Here is an 18,088-nt window from a genome sequence, read left to right on the forward strand (position 1 = left end):
CTTGACCACCACAACCGTGACGTGTTGGTTAGTGATTATATGTTATTATAAGGAATGAAAGAAAACGTGTTAGGTTCCCGAGATGGAACTGAGAAAATGCATAAGCTGTACATCTCAGTCTCCTTTATACAATTTAGGTTTTCATTTTTTCTGCCACCTCTTTTTCAGTACACTTCACTAAAAATCAGCAAACTGTGGGATTACCATAGGGTGAACTGGCAGAGACAAAGGTCATTTATAGCATCTCTTGTTGAGCAGTTTGGTGAATGACCACAATGTCTGGGCTTGTTCACATCCTATTTGTTCTGCTTGAAATCTGCTACCTAACCAAGAAGGTCTTGAAAAACCCCTCCTTTGGTTGTGAGCACAACAACTGTCCTGTAGGTGGGATGTGAAGTAAGCAGATTGTGTTCTTCAGAATTAGGCTTTTATTGACGACTTACTCCCACGTTAAATGCATGTGGAAAAGGAACTGGAGCAGAAAACACAGTAGCGTCACTGGTTTTTTCTTTTTTTTTAGCTGCTGTTTGCTTTCCTTATGAGGGGCTTTTTTTGCCCGCAGTAAAGCTATCAAAATTAATTGCTTCTGTGGTGTGCAAGACTCTTTAGGCTTCAGTGGAACCCATAAGGACCTGCTGCTATATTCAGGCTCTTGCTACAGAAGAGGAAGGCACTAGAACAAGTTACTGGTCTGGAGGACCAGAAAAGGTGCTGTTTGTTCATCCTGCAGAGTAAACAGTGGACAAGCAAGATTAAATTATCTTGAGACTACCTAAAGGCTTTAAGATGTGGTTTTCTTTATTTTTCTAGTACTTAAACATTGTGTCGACCACTTTATAATTGGGTTGCGTTTCTTATTGCTGTTCAAAAGCATGCTGTCCTAAGTTACTGTGCTTTAAGGGAACACGCTTTGGTACCTGGTGTATGGTTAGTATGCTGTGCTGCTACAAAAATATATTAAAGGACTGTAGATTTACTTTAGATTTAGTGGAGACTTTAATGACTGCAGGCAGTAGCCGTCAGACTTGTTAGAATCTGAAAAATAGTAGGTAAAGGAGAAATGGAGAATTTGACCAATATCTGAACAGCTAAGAAAGGTGGTATTTGCCTGCAGGGTGCAAAGATAAACCCCTTAATCGTCAACCAGGTTCTTTCAAAGAGCCTGTATGTTGTATCTTTCATGAAAACAGCTTGCCTGTCTCCCCCTACTTTGCTCAAAACCTTTTTTTGGGTTTTGGGGTTTGGTTTTTTTTTTTTGGTGCTTGTATGTGTCTGAAGCCTTTCCGTGTGGAAGAGAGGCAAGGGTAAAGGGAATTGGAGAAAGGAGTGGTTGCCAAACATGCAGTAGAAAAGGGGAGGAAAAGTATAAATCAGTACAGTGAAAAAGTAAGATTAGCAGAAAGAGTCTTCCCTGTGTAACTCATTAACTGAAAAACAGTAGGAAATGTTTTTAATTTGTAGTCATGAAGGATGCATTTATTCTGTTCGGAAATCTCCCCTGCCGTTTGTGACTGGTGTGTAAGAGAAAGTGAATTCTCAGTAGTGGTTTGATTGCATTTGGTGATTGTCAGGCATTAAGTTATAGCTGAAATATTTTGACTCCTTAATATGTTTCAAAAACCAAGATTATTTCAGTGCTTTTCTCTTCTTAAAAATGGCCAAAATTCCTAAATTCTGAGGATTGTAAAGATTTTTCTTTTCCTCTCTAAAGATCCCTTTTATGGCCATGAATTCACACGGCCATATATTTCTGCATCATTAGTTTTGTTTAGCAAAATTTTACCAATTCAGTTGGGAAAACCACAATTCCTATGCTTTTGTACCTCATTTTGGAGTATGTGCGGAGTCTAACAGATGATCTCTTGGTATTAGTGAAACATTTCCTTGGTGGTGGTTTTTTCCTTTCTTTCTTTTTCCCAGCCTCACTCACAGCACCAAAACTTCCCCAGAACAATTCCCCAAGCAGTGCAATTGAATAAACACTTAATATGCCAGGAAAACTATGAAACCATCCTTATTAAGGGAGCTTTGCCACTTTGCTTTTCAGATAGATAAGTGCATGCTTCGGAGATCTAACTTAACTGTGATTGGACTTATAAGGTCTTCTTACTGTTGGCTACTTTTCTAGAAGCAGACAGAAAGCAACTAGAGGGTATGAAGAGAAACTGTGGTTTAGCTGCTGAAATCAAAGCTTTTGGGGTTTTACAGCATCAATGTTCATTTCTACAGCTAAGGTCTGTTAGTCCTTTTCTGGTACCTTTCGGTATGTATGGTACCCAATTCACTTTTGTCTTGCAAAATTGTTCTGTAGGGACACCATAGGTATTTCTAGCAGCAATTGAAGTCAATCAATACAAAGATTCTGATTTTTAGAAACATTGAGGAGGCCAGTGACATTGTTTCTTTAGGCATATGCTTTTATTTGAACATTTTTTGTCACGTCCCAAAGTGCTGCGTGGTTGTTACTGCTGGACAGAAATAACATCTCTTATGCCATGAAGATTTTGCAGTCTTTGGGATGTGATGAAATGTGGTACAGGCTTAGCGAACCTGAGGTGCAGAGGGTGAGGATTAAAGCAGTATGTGCAAGCACTTGCTCAGATCAGCTGGGACCTATTTGATCTCCTGTCTTTGGTTTGACTACCTCCCTTTCAGTAGGCCTAGATATATTTTGCGTGTCACTTGGTAAATACGAACATCTCGTGTTTGGGAATAAGCTAGGACAGAGCATTGAGACTGTGTCAGAAATAGGCTGGTAAATTGCAAAAAGCTGATTTGCTGGGAGCAGAAAGTTGACGATCTTAGTAAAAATGGCAAAAGAAGCAGGGCTTCTGGTTAGCACAGCTTTCCCTGCTCGAGTAAAGCAGGATGAAACACTTCAAAGAAATATTTCCCGTGAACAAATCTCAGGGCTGTGTAGCTGCTTTAGAGACCACTGACTCAGATCCGGCCCGTGAATATACATCTACAAAGTGTAACTCTAGGTATTTTTTAGACTGTTCTGTATCTGTGGATGTGATACCTGTTTAAGTTGTGTATGTAAGTGTTGTGTAGGATACTTAGCCTACAAAGCATTTGTTCCTTAGGTATAAATATTACTGTAATATGAAAAAGTAGGCAGAATTCAAATATATTTTGTGGACGATAGAATTCAACTACTGGAGCTGAACAATACCTACAGTCAATATATCTTCTGTGTTCTGTTGCATGGAGAATTATATATATATTTTGCAGTAGTCTCATAACTGTGTGGAAAGTTTTACGTTAGGATTTTTTGGGATGTGTTAGTGTCTCACAGGTGAAAGATGGTCTGAAACCTGCAGTCCTTGGATGCGAATAGGATTTGGCCAAAAACCTCAGTGCAGCAGCTTTGCCGATACTTGAATAAGCAGCATTACATCTCATACATTATCATCTTGATAGTGATACTGGCTGCTTTGCTTGAAAGGAAAACAATGCCCATTTGTTTTAGTTCATAAAGCAGCAAACCATAAAGGTAACCTAAGCACTGTTACATATTGGAAATGAAATTCTGTTAGGTTTTAAAATGTATAATAGCATCACTTCTTAATTTGTTTTCATAAGGTTGTGTTAAAGACCCAACCTAGAGACCAGATCTCAGATGGCATGGTAAAATCGTCTGTGTGACTATCTCAAATTCTTACGCTTCAAAGTACTCATTAAAAAAAAAAGTGTATACTGTATTATTTAGGTTGTCCTCAGGCTTGGCCAGACGATCGTGGCAAGGATAGTTTTGGAAGTGGGAGCTGGCTATGCTAGAGGGATTAGAAAAATGTCAGCATTGGCACTTAAGTTCTGAGACCAGTAGGAGATGTAATACTGAATGGAACTATAATTACATTGTCTAAAATTATTTAAATAGAAGGTTTAAAGAGTGTGACAAGTTTTTTTTCCAAGTTCAACAGTACATGTACTGTACCTTGAGTTATGAGCTCAGACACACCATGTATGTATTGCTGAATTGCTTTTAACTTGAAAAGGAAAAATTATATTCTTGTAAACATTGTTAATAATTAACATTAAAATCTTTTAGAAGGGACAGTAAACACGGGACCTTTATCTACCCACAGCTATTTGAGATTGGAATGAGTCCTGATGTGCAAAACAAACTCTCTTGTGTTTGCTCTGAAGCGTCTGCTTCAGCATCATGGAGCCAGGTTCTGGGACCAAGCAGATGTTGTGTTTAATACAGCTTGAGAATAGTAGCCCAGGCTATGATTCTTTGGGGATGTTCCCAGCTTATTTAGAAAGAAAGAATTGTTGTTGGTAGAGGTAATAATACCGTATAAAGCTAAATGGCTTGCTAATAAATTCTGTCTGTATTTTTCTGACCAAATAATTAGATTAATTTCTTTTCAAGAGAGGACTTAACTTTATTTTTAATGAGCCATGCATTTATTTAGTATATTTCAAGAAAAAAACTTCTAGGTTTCATTGGTAATTTACTGCTGGGGTTAGGACTGACTTTTTTGGAGGGAAAGGGGATTTCCTGTTATTTGGTGTTTCTTGTGGCTATCCCACCTCAGCATGTGAGGAAGCATAATCTGTTTAACCTTGTGTTCAGAATTGACTTTGGGATTCCCTGGAGTAGCCTTTCTGTGCAGCGGGGGCTGTTGTGAAAGTCAAGTTTAGGGAAAATCATGGATAAGTGAGGATTAGATAGTATTTAAAAAATACTGTGGTAGTCATGTTCCAAATACTGACCAACCTTTTATGTTGTCTAAAGACTTGAACCTCTACTGCCTTAACCAGCATATGGTCCTAGAGGCACAGCAGTAGCCTTAAATTTGCAAATTGCTTTTGATTAAGTGGTTACGTGTTTCATTTGAATGATCTTTTCATCTAAAGGTAGCTGTTTCTAAAAGAAAAATGTCTGCGGTTTAATAGCATGTTTGAAAATGATTTAAGATGGTGACTGGAATTTGGTATTATTTAATAGAATCTGTCTTGAAAATGTGTTGGAGATCATGGATAGCATGTTAAAGCTTCAGGGTTAGTCTGTTACTGTTAAAATGCCAGGAATGTTGATTTTTTTAAATTGTTTTAAATTATTTTTAGACACTTGTCCTGTAGGATACTCGTGAACTCTGAAGGAAAGACATGTTTCCTCTGTCACCTGATGGCCGGAGTTCCTCAGAAACGCCTTACTAATTTAATTCTGGGCCTATGACTGTTCACGTTATAGGAGCCAAAGGTGCTCAGGGTGCATCGTAAAGTCACTGCAGAGCACTTCAGCAAGTTTTCAGATAGCTAACTCCTTCCATCAGGAATTTATGTTTTGTTACTCCCGTTGCATGTTGTTTCTTAGTATGGTCATCTACAGTATCAGTAGAACTTGCTGAGAGTTTTACTATAGAGGAGTATATTGATATAACGTTCTTAGGAGAGGGAAAAAAAAAACTCCTGGGATATAACAGAGAGAAAAATCTGTATGTTTATTTGATTGCTCTTAAGATTTCTTGGCTCACAAATGAGTAGAAGGCAAAGCTTACCAAGTCCACGTATCTGCTACCTAGCTCTACAAGTATTTAGAGCTCGAGCTAGCAATTGGATTCTTTTGACAGACCTCCATGGCTTGATGTTTATTTCATTTAGAGGAAAAAAATGAGCTAGTACATTTTCTGTCACTTTGAGGAAGGACTGTGGAATAAAAAAACCCACCTCTGCAGTTTCGAAGGTGCCAGCCAGGTGCTGGGGCACAGGGAGAGCTCACAAGGGATTCTAGCCAGCAGCCTGTCCTATTGCGTGGGAGTATGGCTTTGGCCACAGAAGTGGACATGTTCTTGGGCTGCGTGGATTCGACACTGACTCTGAAAACAGACAATATTTTGCTAAAACTTGCTTTTAAAGCACTCTTTAGTTTGGAGGTTTTGTTTTAATGGAATTTAATCTACTGGGATAGTGCAGGAAATCTGGAAAGTACGCAGGCTCTTCAAGAACTAGCTTGCTACCTGTTCCCATTGCTCTGATATTGCTGGGGAAATGGATTAAATGAGGGGCTCCGGGAGCTGCAACACGCTGTGAGAGTAGCTTGTGAAATAGAGAATAAAGTGGAGTTACTCGCCTTAGGAGGATGGCCTAAGAATTTAGGGCACAGTCAGAGTGCTGGTAAAGGGAACTTGAGAGTTGTAGGTTAAGGTGGAGGAATTTGAAGGCAGGGCTCCAGCTACCTCTTGTTTATCTTCTCCCTTGGGTCCTCATCTTGGAGTAAGTAGGCTGCTCTGTACGTGAGCTGGAAAGCACAAGCAGAGGACGGGAACTTGAGGCAGACATGGACTTGAACTTTCTGTATGCCAAGAAATGAAGGTTTAAATGTATGACCTTTAAATAATTTAAAGGTGCAGGGAAAGGACTTGAGCTAAAATATGGGTCCAGAGCCAAGAGCATTGTTGGCTTCTGCAGTAGTTGGGCATGTGCAAGACGGGCTGAGGTATCCACGTACAAGCTGAACCTTGATTCTTCTACTTCGAAGTGATGATCCAGTATTCTCATATATTATGCAAACTGGTTTCTCTTCTACTTTATTCTCTAGCTTTGGTATTTCAGAGGTAGTGTACACTAAGTCTTGGGCTTTTTTCTTTGAAGCGGCAAAACGTGTATTCAAGTAAGATGCATTCATTCTGTTCTGTGAGTAAACATTCAGCCAAAGTTCTGGAAATCCTCTTAAACTAATTACATTTTATAATCCTTTAATGATTCTCCACAGAATTCCCTGGCACAAAATTCCGTTTTCATTCTGAGGCCACTTTTAAATTTATTTTCCTGCAGGTAGTCCCCGTGACAAAAATGGCTTCTGCAAATGCTGTAGACAGTGTCTTCAGAGCTTTTTTGCTAAATGAGACGTACATGAGGTTATAGGGTTATTAAATCTCTCTCTCCTTTGGTCAAATAGAAAGAGAGGTGGTAGAAAGCAAATTGCCTCATGAAAGTAGAGCTCCCTGGGTGCACGATGGCAGAGTTTGGGTGGTGGAGTTGCTTTAAGAGCAGATATCCTGAGTCAGTGTAAAGTTTCATGTTGCTGTATTCTGTCTTCTAGAGCAGCTAATGGTGATGGTGGAGGATGGAGTACTAGAATGGAGGGAAGGAGTGTGGAGTGTATTTTCCCAGCCGGTGGTGTCCCCTACAAACAAAATTTAGAAAATAATAAACATTTTCCTTATTTTTGTAGGATCCTATCTTTTAAAGACCTCTTTATTACTTAATAGTAACCTATAATCTCTCAATTTGTGCTGGGATTTTGTTGTTTCTGAAATATTTGGGTATGTGTATTCACTCTATCAAATACGAGTTCTTCAGATAGCCTCTATGATATCTGCAAGCATTGCAGCTTTTCATTGCATCTCCTCATTTCTTTTTATTAAGTTTTCCTCATTTTTATACTGTTCTTTATTAATATTAACTGCTACTAGAATCGTCTTTTCTGGAAGTAACTGCTTCTGCAAAGGTGATGAGTCTAAGAATCAGTACTGGAGTGATTCTTCAGACAGATCTTATGTCTTTGTTGAGACCAAGGGAAGACTTACTGCTGAGTAGCAGCTTGGATCTTCTAATGTAGCTGTCCCTGTTCTTATGTCTTATGCTGCTCAGGAGTGAGTATTTAGGTTACACAGTGATACATTGCAGAGCACTTTTATCTTGAAGGAGGTGCTTTTTTTAATATAAACTTTTAAAGCTGCTAGTCACAGTTACTTCTTCTCAAAAGGTGGAAGATATTGAAGCTGATTTCCTGGAAAGATGTAAGATCCTTGGGAGCATTCCTGGTGTACAGTTAATAGTTGTGGCGTATTTTTCTGTAATTAAATTGTTTATAAAGGTGAGAAGCACTGATAAGCAGCACGGAGAACTGAAATGTTCTCATTGTTTGCACAGATCAAGTACAACACAGTTACTAATGAAGAGAGGTTTTGGAGTGCACCTCTACCAACTTCTGTAGTGTTGCTTCAAAAAGCAGTTGTATTTCTGATGTGTTAATTTTTTAACTTTTTTTTCTCCCCCCTTGAGGTAGTTGACTGGAACTAACCACATTATCTTACAAAGATCAGGAGGTTCCTGTATGGTCAGCAGTACCTTTCCTCGATTGGTGCAGGTTATCTGTATGGCAGTGATAACAGCTGTGCTTAGTCTGGCAAGGTGGTAGCTTTCAAGTGTAGGTCATTGATGGCACGCAGGAATTAGCTGCATGGTGGACTCCCTTTCTTGGCAATAGAAGTAATTTGCCTAGCTGTCTGTGCATATTCAATTGGAAAACATAGTTTTGAATACCTTGTCAGCTTAACACCCCTGTTTAAATTGAATTCCCTGCAGTTTTCCCCACTGGTAGCAGCCTTGATGTTGATACAACTATGACACTGTCCTCCTGCTGTGTGTAATGTATGAAAATCCAGGTGAGGTGATGACTGCAGTATATATAGCAGAGTAACTTTTAACTTCCTTGGATGAAGGTGTTACTGTCCTAAGACTGTTGAAAGAAAATCTTTTCAGTGCCTTCCTATGTGCCTGTTTTCTACATAACAGTAATTGTGCAAGGTAGTGAATTAAAGCTTTACTGATAGCTGATTTAGGATCTGTCTATTCCTTATTTGTACAAAAGACTTTAAATGTTTCTCTTTTTTCTTTTCTTTTTTTATTGAAGAAATGAAAATTTAGGAAGGGAGTTGCCAAATAAAGAAGATGGGAGCAAATAGCAGCAGCATCAGCGAGCTTCCAGAAAATGAGTACTTAAAAAAATTGTCAGGAGCTGAGCCCATCTCTGAGAACGACCCATTCTGGAATCAGCTGCTGTCTTTTAGCTTTACCACTCCAACAAACAGGTAAGATGGTGCTTGTTGAAGAACTAAACCTTGATAATGTATTTATAGAAGTTACAAGTCTGAAAGCAAATGAGCGTTTTCGTTAATTATTTCTGGTTTAGGTAGCAGAGGAATAAATGCCTGTGTAAAATGGATTCTGTAGTTTATAATTTTGGAAGCTCTTTCCACCACCTCTTCCATTCCAGTGGGTTGTTCTCTTCTTTGTGATGGCTGCAATTGCCACTCATTCTCCTGGTAGCTGGGAAAGATCAGAAGTAGGATCTGTAGTGTCTTGGCTGGTTTTTTGGTCGGTGTTTTGGGTGCCTTTTTTTCCCTTTGAGAAAGCTTCTAGTGTTTCTGGAGTTGAAGAATCCAACGCATCTTTCCTCTCAACTTACAGTGAATTGTACATCTTCCATAACTCAGTTGTAGGTTAGCTGTTAAGTTCCTTAGTCGGTACGGCTTCCCCCCCCTTTACATTTTAAAAAGAAGCTTGGCATGTTGTCTCCATCAAAATATTTTCTGGATATCTGAAATTCAAGTTTTGCATGTCTTTTCACTCTAACAAGTGATGTAAAGAGAATTAATATTTTTGAGAGGTTCCATAGCATGTCTGCAGAAATACAGAACATTAAGTCCTTGTGACTTCTGTTAACCCAAGCCCATTGCTAAGTTCATTGGCCTGTGCATTGATTGTCGGTCTTACAAGAACAATCTGGTATTACTTAATACCTTCAAGTATTACTTAAACTGTTTTAACAGTTTACAATGTGATCTGTTACTTCTCTGTCAGATGAATGTCTTATTTACCCCCTTTATTATTGGCTGTCTTTCCTTGCAAAGGACCTAGGCCTTTTGTAAAGGGTCATGACAGACCACATCTAAATGCTTGTGTAACAGGTTTAAATAGGCCACAGTGTGTTATTGCTAAAATTAGGTTGCTTTTAATCTTTAATAAATTGGGAATGTGTTTGAAAGCTGTACTGGCCAATTTCATTCCTATCTTTCAATTTTTTTTTGTTAAAACGGAGCTGGTGTCATAATGAGTGGTAGTCAAAGTTTGTTTTGTTTTTCCAGAAGTTGAAAAACTAGTGCAGATTTATGACTACCCTGAGCTCTCGAACCTTGAATCTAAACTAGTGATTGAATGAAGAACGGAATACAATTTATAGTGAGACGTAGGTCACAGGTTACATGACTTACCTCTGTGCTCTGTCTTGTGCACAGTAGCTTCTGAAAGGCAGAGACACATCAGGCAGAGACAATTAGGAGCAGATCTGGTAGATAATCTGTCTCCTACTAGAGGGCCTGAGAGTAAGTGAAAGTTCAGACAACTGGGAGGGAAAATGATTAAGGTGAACAATTAGGAGGCATTTACTAGGTGTTTTTTTGTAAACAGAGAGGAGGAGGAAGGATTTTGTCCTCTGCACTGAGAACAGCCAGAGGGTAGCAAGAAGATACATGGTGTTGTGAAAGGTTGTAATGTTTGTAAAGGCTGACATGTAATTGGCAGTGGGTGAAGGAACAGTTGTTTTTTCTCTAAGATCCCTGAAGATGCAAGAACTGTTTACAGCCTACCCATGACTAACAAGATGGGCAATATTCTAAGAAGTCATATAATACTGCATTGGGTTTTTTTAAAGGGGTAAATAGTTACATGTAAAATCCCAGCAAGTTTTCTCAGTTGTTCTACTGCTCCTCCCTTCCCCACCAAATTAAAGGGGTTTTTCATAGCTTGCTCTGTAGCTTTTTGTGCCTATTTCCTGGAGCCAGATCCAGTGCAGAGTAAGTCTGCTTAAAAAAAACCAAACCAAAACCCCAAACAAGAAACATAATTAAAAAACCAAGCAAACAAAAAAGCTGATCCAAAAAGCAGGTTGAAAGTTTAATTAGCTGAACACCAGATGGTGCTCTTGCCTGGCAGCTAGACGAGAAATATTTTTAGAGGCATCTTTTGTGCAGCATAATAATTGGAAGGAAACAGAAATTTCCCATTAAGTTGCATCTACCTGAGAGGACCACTTGACAAATGATGTCAGACGATGTTGGCTGCGCAGCACCCTCAGCCATTGTCTAAATCAGATAACCTTGCCTGCAGGAACAGAACAGTAGAGGTCAATGTTCATTTCTGAGATTGGAAGCTTGCAAAATACCAAGTTAACTCTGTTTTGTTTTAATGAGGCTTGAGTACAGGTCATACTTTTGACAGGAGCAAGATGCTAGTTTGACTGTTGTGAAAAGGAGCCTGTTTTCACCTGTCAAACGAGACAGAATTTAAAGTTTTCTTCTCAAATTATACTTTTTCCAATATGTGTTGCAAAATTGGTGTGTTCATATTTGGTGATTGTTTGCAGGTGTTATTGGGAGCCATATACATACTGTGTGGTGTTTTTGTGGAGGTAATTGATGAAAACTCTAGAGATCTATCCTACTTCCCCAAACTTTTGCAAAGATGAGACTGATATGATCCCCAGGGAGAAGAAGGTTGTATTCTCTGGACACTCCTTTGGACATACTTCTGTTCTATATATGTCAGTACTATAGGGAAAGAAGAGGAGAACAACATGAAGAGGGAGGTAATAGGAAAGTGCATGGTAGTAGGAAAAGCAAACAACAACAAAAAACCCAACCAGAAACTAGCAACATGGGGTTGGGCTGGGGTAGACTGCCGCCTTTCAGTGACAGATGCCTGCCTGCCAGATTCACCTTGTTGTCATGAATCCTTACCTGTAGGAAGGAACCTTTCTGCCTTCCTTGACAGATGCTGGTACTTGTGATCCATTTAAGGGGAAATTTGAATCTGCGTGTATGAGTAAAATTTGTGGGGTTTTTAACTCTTTATCCATATATTCTCTGTCTAGTAAGGAATATGTGAATAGAGCTTTGCTTTACAGAAGCTGTTCTGAATTAGTCCAGGTGCTGCTGACCACAGCTGCCAAAGGAAGATCTTTCATGCTGCCAAACTGGGTTGGACCGTATGAGGAATAATAGTCTTTTAATGCCCAAAATGAGAGTTGGTGAATTACTGGCTTTCTACTCTGAGAAAGATGAAGGTGTGATACCCTATCTGATCTGTTAATGGTACTGCTCTCTGTGCTCTACTGTCTGTCTTGATTTTCTCATGCTTTGCTTTTCTCGGCACTTTATACTCCTTTCTTTGGTTTGTTTTGCTTTCTCCCATTCCCCTTTCAGTTTGGTTGATCTCTTCCTGGATTCATCCATTTCTCATCTTCCTGGTTCTCTTTTTTTCCTTTCCCTCCCCACCCCTACCTGATTGTATGTATTAATATGTCTGTGTGTCGTTCGGTGTAGAGTTCTTTAGCAATTCTTATTTACTCAGCATGTCTTCTTTACTGGGTTTATTTTTTTCACTTCAGTTAACTTTTTCATCTGTTTCTGTGAAGAACACAAGGGGGGAATAAGGTTTGCCAGCTACCGAAGTTGCTGTGTCTTTGTCAGCAATTACTGATGCAAGATACTCTTGCCCTTTCACTCTCCCTTCCAGTGTTTATTCCCATCTGCTGTGGGTTTAATCAGGAGCTAATGTGTCTGAAAAACAACACAGCAAAAAGAAGTGTTTGTTTTTTCAGCCAAGTTAATTCCCTGGAGTGATTCATAGCATGGCACCACAAAAACAATTCTGGCACAATGACGGATTGATTTTTGGGGCACAGTAGACTGAGCTAAAAGGTGGGATTGCTTAAACCTGCTGTGCTGTCCAAAAATGCACGTGAAAGCGCGTGGTCAAAGCTGGCTGCCAGGAGTGTAATATTCTGCTTTCCTGGGCTGTTTGTTCTTCCTCTCATAACGTTGATCTGCTTCACAGTTAAGCAAGTATTAAGGAGGAATATTAAGTGGGAGTAATTCTGCTCTGTGCATTCACAAACCCTGATTATGAATCAGCCATCAGTAATCAGAAATGAGCTGACGGTCAGTCCCTGCTCAGTGTGTGTGACTCCCCTGGCGTGAGTGATAGTAACAGCCAGAGCCAGCCTCGGGCATTTGGCAGGTAAAGCCACTGGGCATTAGGCAATTGAGGAGTGGTAGGAGGTTAGTGATAGTAAAAGAAAAAGCTACCGACCATTTAGTTGTAGTTTGCCTTATGCTTTTCACTGTAAAAGGTGTATTGTGATCTCCTCAGCAGGTCATGGATGCTAAGCAGGTAAAGTCCCCTTGGGCTACAGAAGCGTCTGCTGAGAAATTTCTGGTTTCCACCATTAGGAAGTACTTGGTGGTCTAAATTCACATTCCTTCATGCTCACTTTTTTCTTCATGGATCCTTATTTGTTGCAGAGAATGGACTTAAAGGAGCTGAATTAAAATAATGTAAAACCTTTTAAATCTCCCACTTCCTACACTTCAAATGGCTGAGTTATGAATCTGAATAATGTTTGGATATTGGAAAAATAAAATACATTTTTCTGGATGACTTTTAAAGTTACTGTTATGAGGAAGAGCTGTGAGGTTTACCTTGGAGTCTTAGCTGTCAGTTTAGGCAGACCTTTGTGTTTGTCTGGCTCTCCTATGACTTGCCACCAAGAATGCAACCTCCTCACTAGTGGTGGTATTAGTTACAATTCTTTCCTGATGGAAAACTTAAAACAGAGTTAATTAACACGGAACTTGCTGAAAATCATGTGCTTGATATTTACTGTTCTGCTTTGTTCCTTCCCCAGAGTTTTTAATGAGTTGCTGGTTCAAAAGTAGTGTGCATAAGCATTTAATGGGAAGACATAAAAATGAGCAACTTTTATGTTGCCTTAATATGGTACATTTTTAAATTGTGCAATAAATTATATGCAGCTTTTTATTCTTTGACGTCTTTCCTCCAACTGATGCATTAAAGTCAACATTCCCACAGTATGAATGTACTGAATGGACTGATTTTTCTTTGTTCAGTGGCAAAGAAAAAAGGCTTTACTTAGAGGAAAGCTTGTATCAGCGATAGTGTGGCCAGCAGGAGCCGGGCAGGGATGGGGCCCCTGTGCTCAGCCCTGGGGAGGCCCCACCTCGAGCGCTGGGCTCAGGGTTGGGCCCCTCGGGACAAGAAGGCCCTTGAGGGGCTGGAGCGTGTCCAGAGAAGGGCAGCGGGGCTGGGGCAGGGTCTGGAGCACAAGTGTGCTGGGGGGCGGCTGAGGGGGCTGGGGGGGTTTAGCCTGGAGAAGAGGGGGCTGAGGGGAGCCCTTCTCGCTCTCTGCAGCTGCCTGAGAGGGGCTGGAGTGAGGGGGGGGCTGGTCTCTGCTCCCAAGTCACCAGGGACAGGACGAGAGGGAACGGCCTCAAGCTGCGTCAGGGGAGGTTTAGGTTGGAGATGAGGGGAAATGTCTTCCCTGCCAGAGCGGTCAGGCCCTGGCACAGGCTGCCCAGAGAGGTGGGGGAGTCACCGTCCCTGGGGGGGTTCAAAGGACGTGCAGCCGTGGCCCTTGGGGCCATGGTTTAGGAGGCCTGGGGGTGTTGGGTTGGGGGTTGGCCTTGATGCTCCCAGAGGTCTTTTCCAACCTCAGTGATTCTATTATTCTGTGAAAAAAACTGTCAGGAAAGCTGCTGCCTTGTTTTTTTTCCCTCTTCCTCTTTTAGGGGTAGTTGTCTACTACGGTTTGGGTCTTGTTCTTATAATAAGGGTAGGTGTCATGGTGTGGGTCTGTTTATAGTTACAGTTCATATGCAGAATATTTTCTCTTGCCATGTTAGCATGTTTTAACAGTCGTCAGTGCCACATCAAAACCTCTTATATTGTGAAGCCTTTAAAATAAAAGCAGATAAAACTATGTTCTTCAAAGATGACTACTGTCAGAAAGCAACTTTCACTGTCTCTTATTAATTTTGGTTTTGCTCAAGTCTGTTAGTAAATTTGAAGTAAGGCAACTGAATTCAACGACACTAAATTAACTCCACTATTTATTTTTTTTTTATTTTATTTCCCCTCCCCTTTCACCTTCCCTTTTCTTTTTGGAAGTCGTTGTTATTTTACAGTATATGCCAGAATAAGTGACCACAGAATCTGGCTTTCTGGTAGTATGAAGCCAGAAATAAAAATCTGCAGTCAGTGAAAACTCTGACTTTTTTTTGAGCACTAAACTGCTTAATTTACTGTTCTTCCCCACCTCTACTTAAAAGATACCTTTTTACAGAAAACCAACTCGCCGATGAAGAAATTCCTTGTAATGTGATCAGTAACTACAAATACAAAGTGATCAAATCCCAACAAAATAAAATAAACTTGACATAAGATCAGTTATAAAATGATAGAAGAGCAATTTCAGCAAGACAAAAGAGAATTTGTGTTGTCTAAATTCTGTTTCAATATTGTTTTACTTGGTAAATAGTCATTGCCTATACATATGATAACTCATAATTTTCACTCTTCCTTGTAATTATAAAGAGGCAATTTTGGCTTGTGTTAGTATGCCTGGATGTTTGAGGGTGTGTGTGCGCGTTGACTACCCAAATGGCATTTTTATGATAGGACAGGTTTGAGGGTTTGAAATTCTGTGTCAGGAAAAAGAGGTGACCTCTGGTATCAGAGGGGCAATGTTTGAGCTTGCAAGTTTGAACTTAATGTTTATTTGTTCTCTCCCCTTCCTAGTACGGAGTCTGTATTAGGTGACGTAGGTGTAGTGGTTGGGATGTCCTTTTCCCTACAGAAGGGGATTACCCTTGACTCCTTTTCACTTCTGTCGCTGATGTCTGGTACCTATGGCACACAGATGCTTGCTGTGTATAGATGGGTTTATAGTGACAATCTGTTCGCAAAATTTTCATACAGCTTGCTGTGTTGAGATGTTACAAGACAAAAACCACTGCCACAGTAAAACCTCTCATGTTTTGATGCCTTTAAAATAAAACAAGATGAAACCATTTTCTTTAAAGAAGTCTGTCTTGTCAGGAAGCAAATTTCGCTATTATTATTATAGTTCTGCTGAAGGCTGTGGGCCTACTCTCTACACTAAAAAAAAAAAAGGGAAATAAAATAATTTCTTGCTTTAATAAAGGACTTTGAAAATGCTGGCCACCAGATCACAGGATGAACCAAAAGTTCCTGTGAAGCCTGGAATTTTTATCTCAAGTGAGCAAACCTCACACATGTGCTTGCATCTAAAGGAGCCAGTCAAGTCTATGTGGTTAAGTGTACTTTTCTTTGAATCCTTAGTGTTTTCCACAGGCATCTCTACACCAGGTGATGCCTTTTGCTCATGCCTCAGAAAATCATAGAACTGGTAAATACCATTGGGATATATGTACTGCTTTCCCAAAACTGGATGGTTTATTTCAGGTAGTGCCAGTTGAAATATATGACTCCATGTACAAACTCACGCAGGTCACCACTATCATTGTACTAAAGATCCATGGCCTGAAGGTGGTGTTTGTTTGCCAAGTGCATGTTAGCATCTTCCAAAGTGGTGTCTCCTCTGTGGCAGGGCTTACTGGGTGTTACTGGGGTGCCTGGGTTTCTCCTAGTGATGCTCAGCAGTGCCATCAAGCAGCAGGAAGGGTTTACTTACCTTGCTGCTTGCTTATTGCTAGAAACTGATCATCTTTTTCTTGTTGAGAATATACTAACGATTCTCATAGACTGGGGGATATTTTACTCCTTCATCCCTAATAAATCTCTGTTCTATTTTTACATGTCTTTCAGAAGCTTCTTTTCCATTCTGAAAAAACGTAATTTTTATTTTCCCAGTTCGTGGTAGATAAAATTGCAGAGTGGAAAATGTGTGGGATTTTTTGCTTTTCTTTTCTGAAAGGTTGTTTTCTCCTGGATCCTCCCATAGGCATATCATTACAATTAAATGCAATATGTTGAAGAGGATCAATTTAAATGCATTTAAATAAATTTAAAATACCATGTAATGAGCTCTTAAAATGTGCGTGTGTATACATATATATTTGGCAACAAGGCGGTTGGTATTCCTTGGGTTTTTAGGGAGAATTGGAAATTGGAACTATTTGTGATGAGTGCAGTGAAGGAACTCCTCTCTGTCAGTGCTTGCTCATGTTGTTAGTACTGAAAAATAGTTTGAATGTTACCAGTGCTGATCTGTGGATTAATGAAAGGACAGATGTTTCAGCGTTCTGTTTCCATTCTTAAATTCATTCACTAAACAGATGTCATCTCTACAGGGAATGTAGAGCAAAGTCAATACCGTGGCTGGTTGTAGCATTTCTTTTGTGCCACCTTATGAATCTTGGCTCTGGCGTTTTCTGCCTAAGTGTTAATATAATGTACCTCCTGTCTTCACAGAACAAAAAATAGGCAGACGGCTTTTTCTGTGTCTCTCCATTTTCTTTCCTGCCTAAGTGAAGGAAAGCAAGCCACGGCTAAACTTTACCCAAGGTACCTGGAAATGGGCTGCTCTTTTTTGTACCACCCCAATATATTCTCTCCACGAATCTATCATTGGGAATGTAGCACTAGTATTACTTCTGTTGAGTGTAAGAACACCCTTTCACTCTGTGTGTATTGGTTCTGCTGTAGTTCCTCCTTGTTAGGTGTTTGTGTTGCAGCAACTGACATTTTGCAGGTGGTGTTGCCTAGTCTTGAGGGTGGCAAAATCCAATTCTGTATCCTTGTTGTATGAATAAGGAGGAGTGAGCTGTAGTTAATTTTTAAGCATTAAACTTCATTTTGGGAGGAGGAAGAATGACTTGAGTCTTAAAAGCTTTGCCAAAGGTCTTGCTTGGTTTGCTGCTGTTTTTGATCTTGGCAACTTGTAGAAATTAGGCGGCTGTGTAGTAGTTGTTTGGGAACTTTGTGTGGTTTTTAATAACTGAAAGAGAAGGAAAAAAAAACCTGTAAGAATGCTATATTTCAAAACCTAACTACTTAGAAATTAGGGGAAAAAAATGAATGGGAATTAAAAGCTGTATGTTACATTTATGGTTTAAAGCCTGGAGCAGTTATGATGATCACTCAGTCCCCAGCATCTTTGGATAGTGGGAGGTGGGTCACATTGTGTCAGATTACGATTATTCAGTACCGAAGAACTCTACTGAGTTGGTGTCCAATGTAATATTCACGCTGCCTGTCAGCTCTTAGGAGGGAATATACCCTGATGACAAGCAGCCAGCTTGACAAATTCAGAAGGTTTGGGGTCTTTTTTTCTGTTGTTGTTCAAAAGACTGCAAGAAGTCCTTGTTTTGCATAGACCTAGAAAACTCTATTGTCTGTAGTTGCTGGTGGGGTGTTCTAGTTTGATACCATTTGCTTTTAATTACTCTGCATGTTTTTAGCACTGAAATGAGAGACCACCTTTGAGACTGTCTAATGTTTTTAAAGT

General features: G+C 39.9%; 1 protein-coding gene across 18 annotated transcripts in view; it reads left to right on the forward strand.

Annotated features, from left to right (window-relative positions):
* The window catches only part of DYM (dymeclin), an 88,997-nt gene that overhangs the window by 3,877 nt on the left and 67,032 nt on the right, over positions 1-18,088 (forward strand). For 14 of the 18 annotated variants that reach the window (XR_012657803.1, XR_012657804.1, XR_012657807.1 and 11 more), the window contains 2 exons: positions 8,654-8,831; positions 17,053-17,145. Coding sequence is in view for 12 of the 18 variants with exons in the window: in XM_075077536.1 (XP_074933637.1) it covers positions 8,692-8,831; positions 17,053-17,145 (233 nt within the window). In the remaining 6 variants the exon portion in view is untranslated. The remainder of the gene's footprint in view (positions 1-8,653; positions 8,832-17,052; positions 17,146-18,088) is intronic. The other 4 variants (XR_012657808.1, XM_075077547.1, XM_075077545.1 and 1 more) reach the window with 1 other exon arrangement.

Source organism: Phalacrocorax aristotelis, chromosome W (genome assembly GCF_949628215.1).
Source record: "Phalacrocorax aristotelis chromosome W, bGulAri2.1, whole genome shotgun sequence".
In the NCBI taxonomy this organism is placed as follows: Eukaryota; Metazoa; Chordata; class Aves; order Suliformes; family Phalacrocoracidae; genus Phalacrocorax; species Phalacrocorax aristotelis.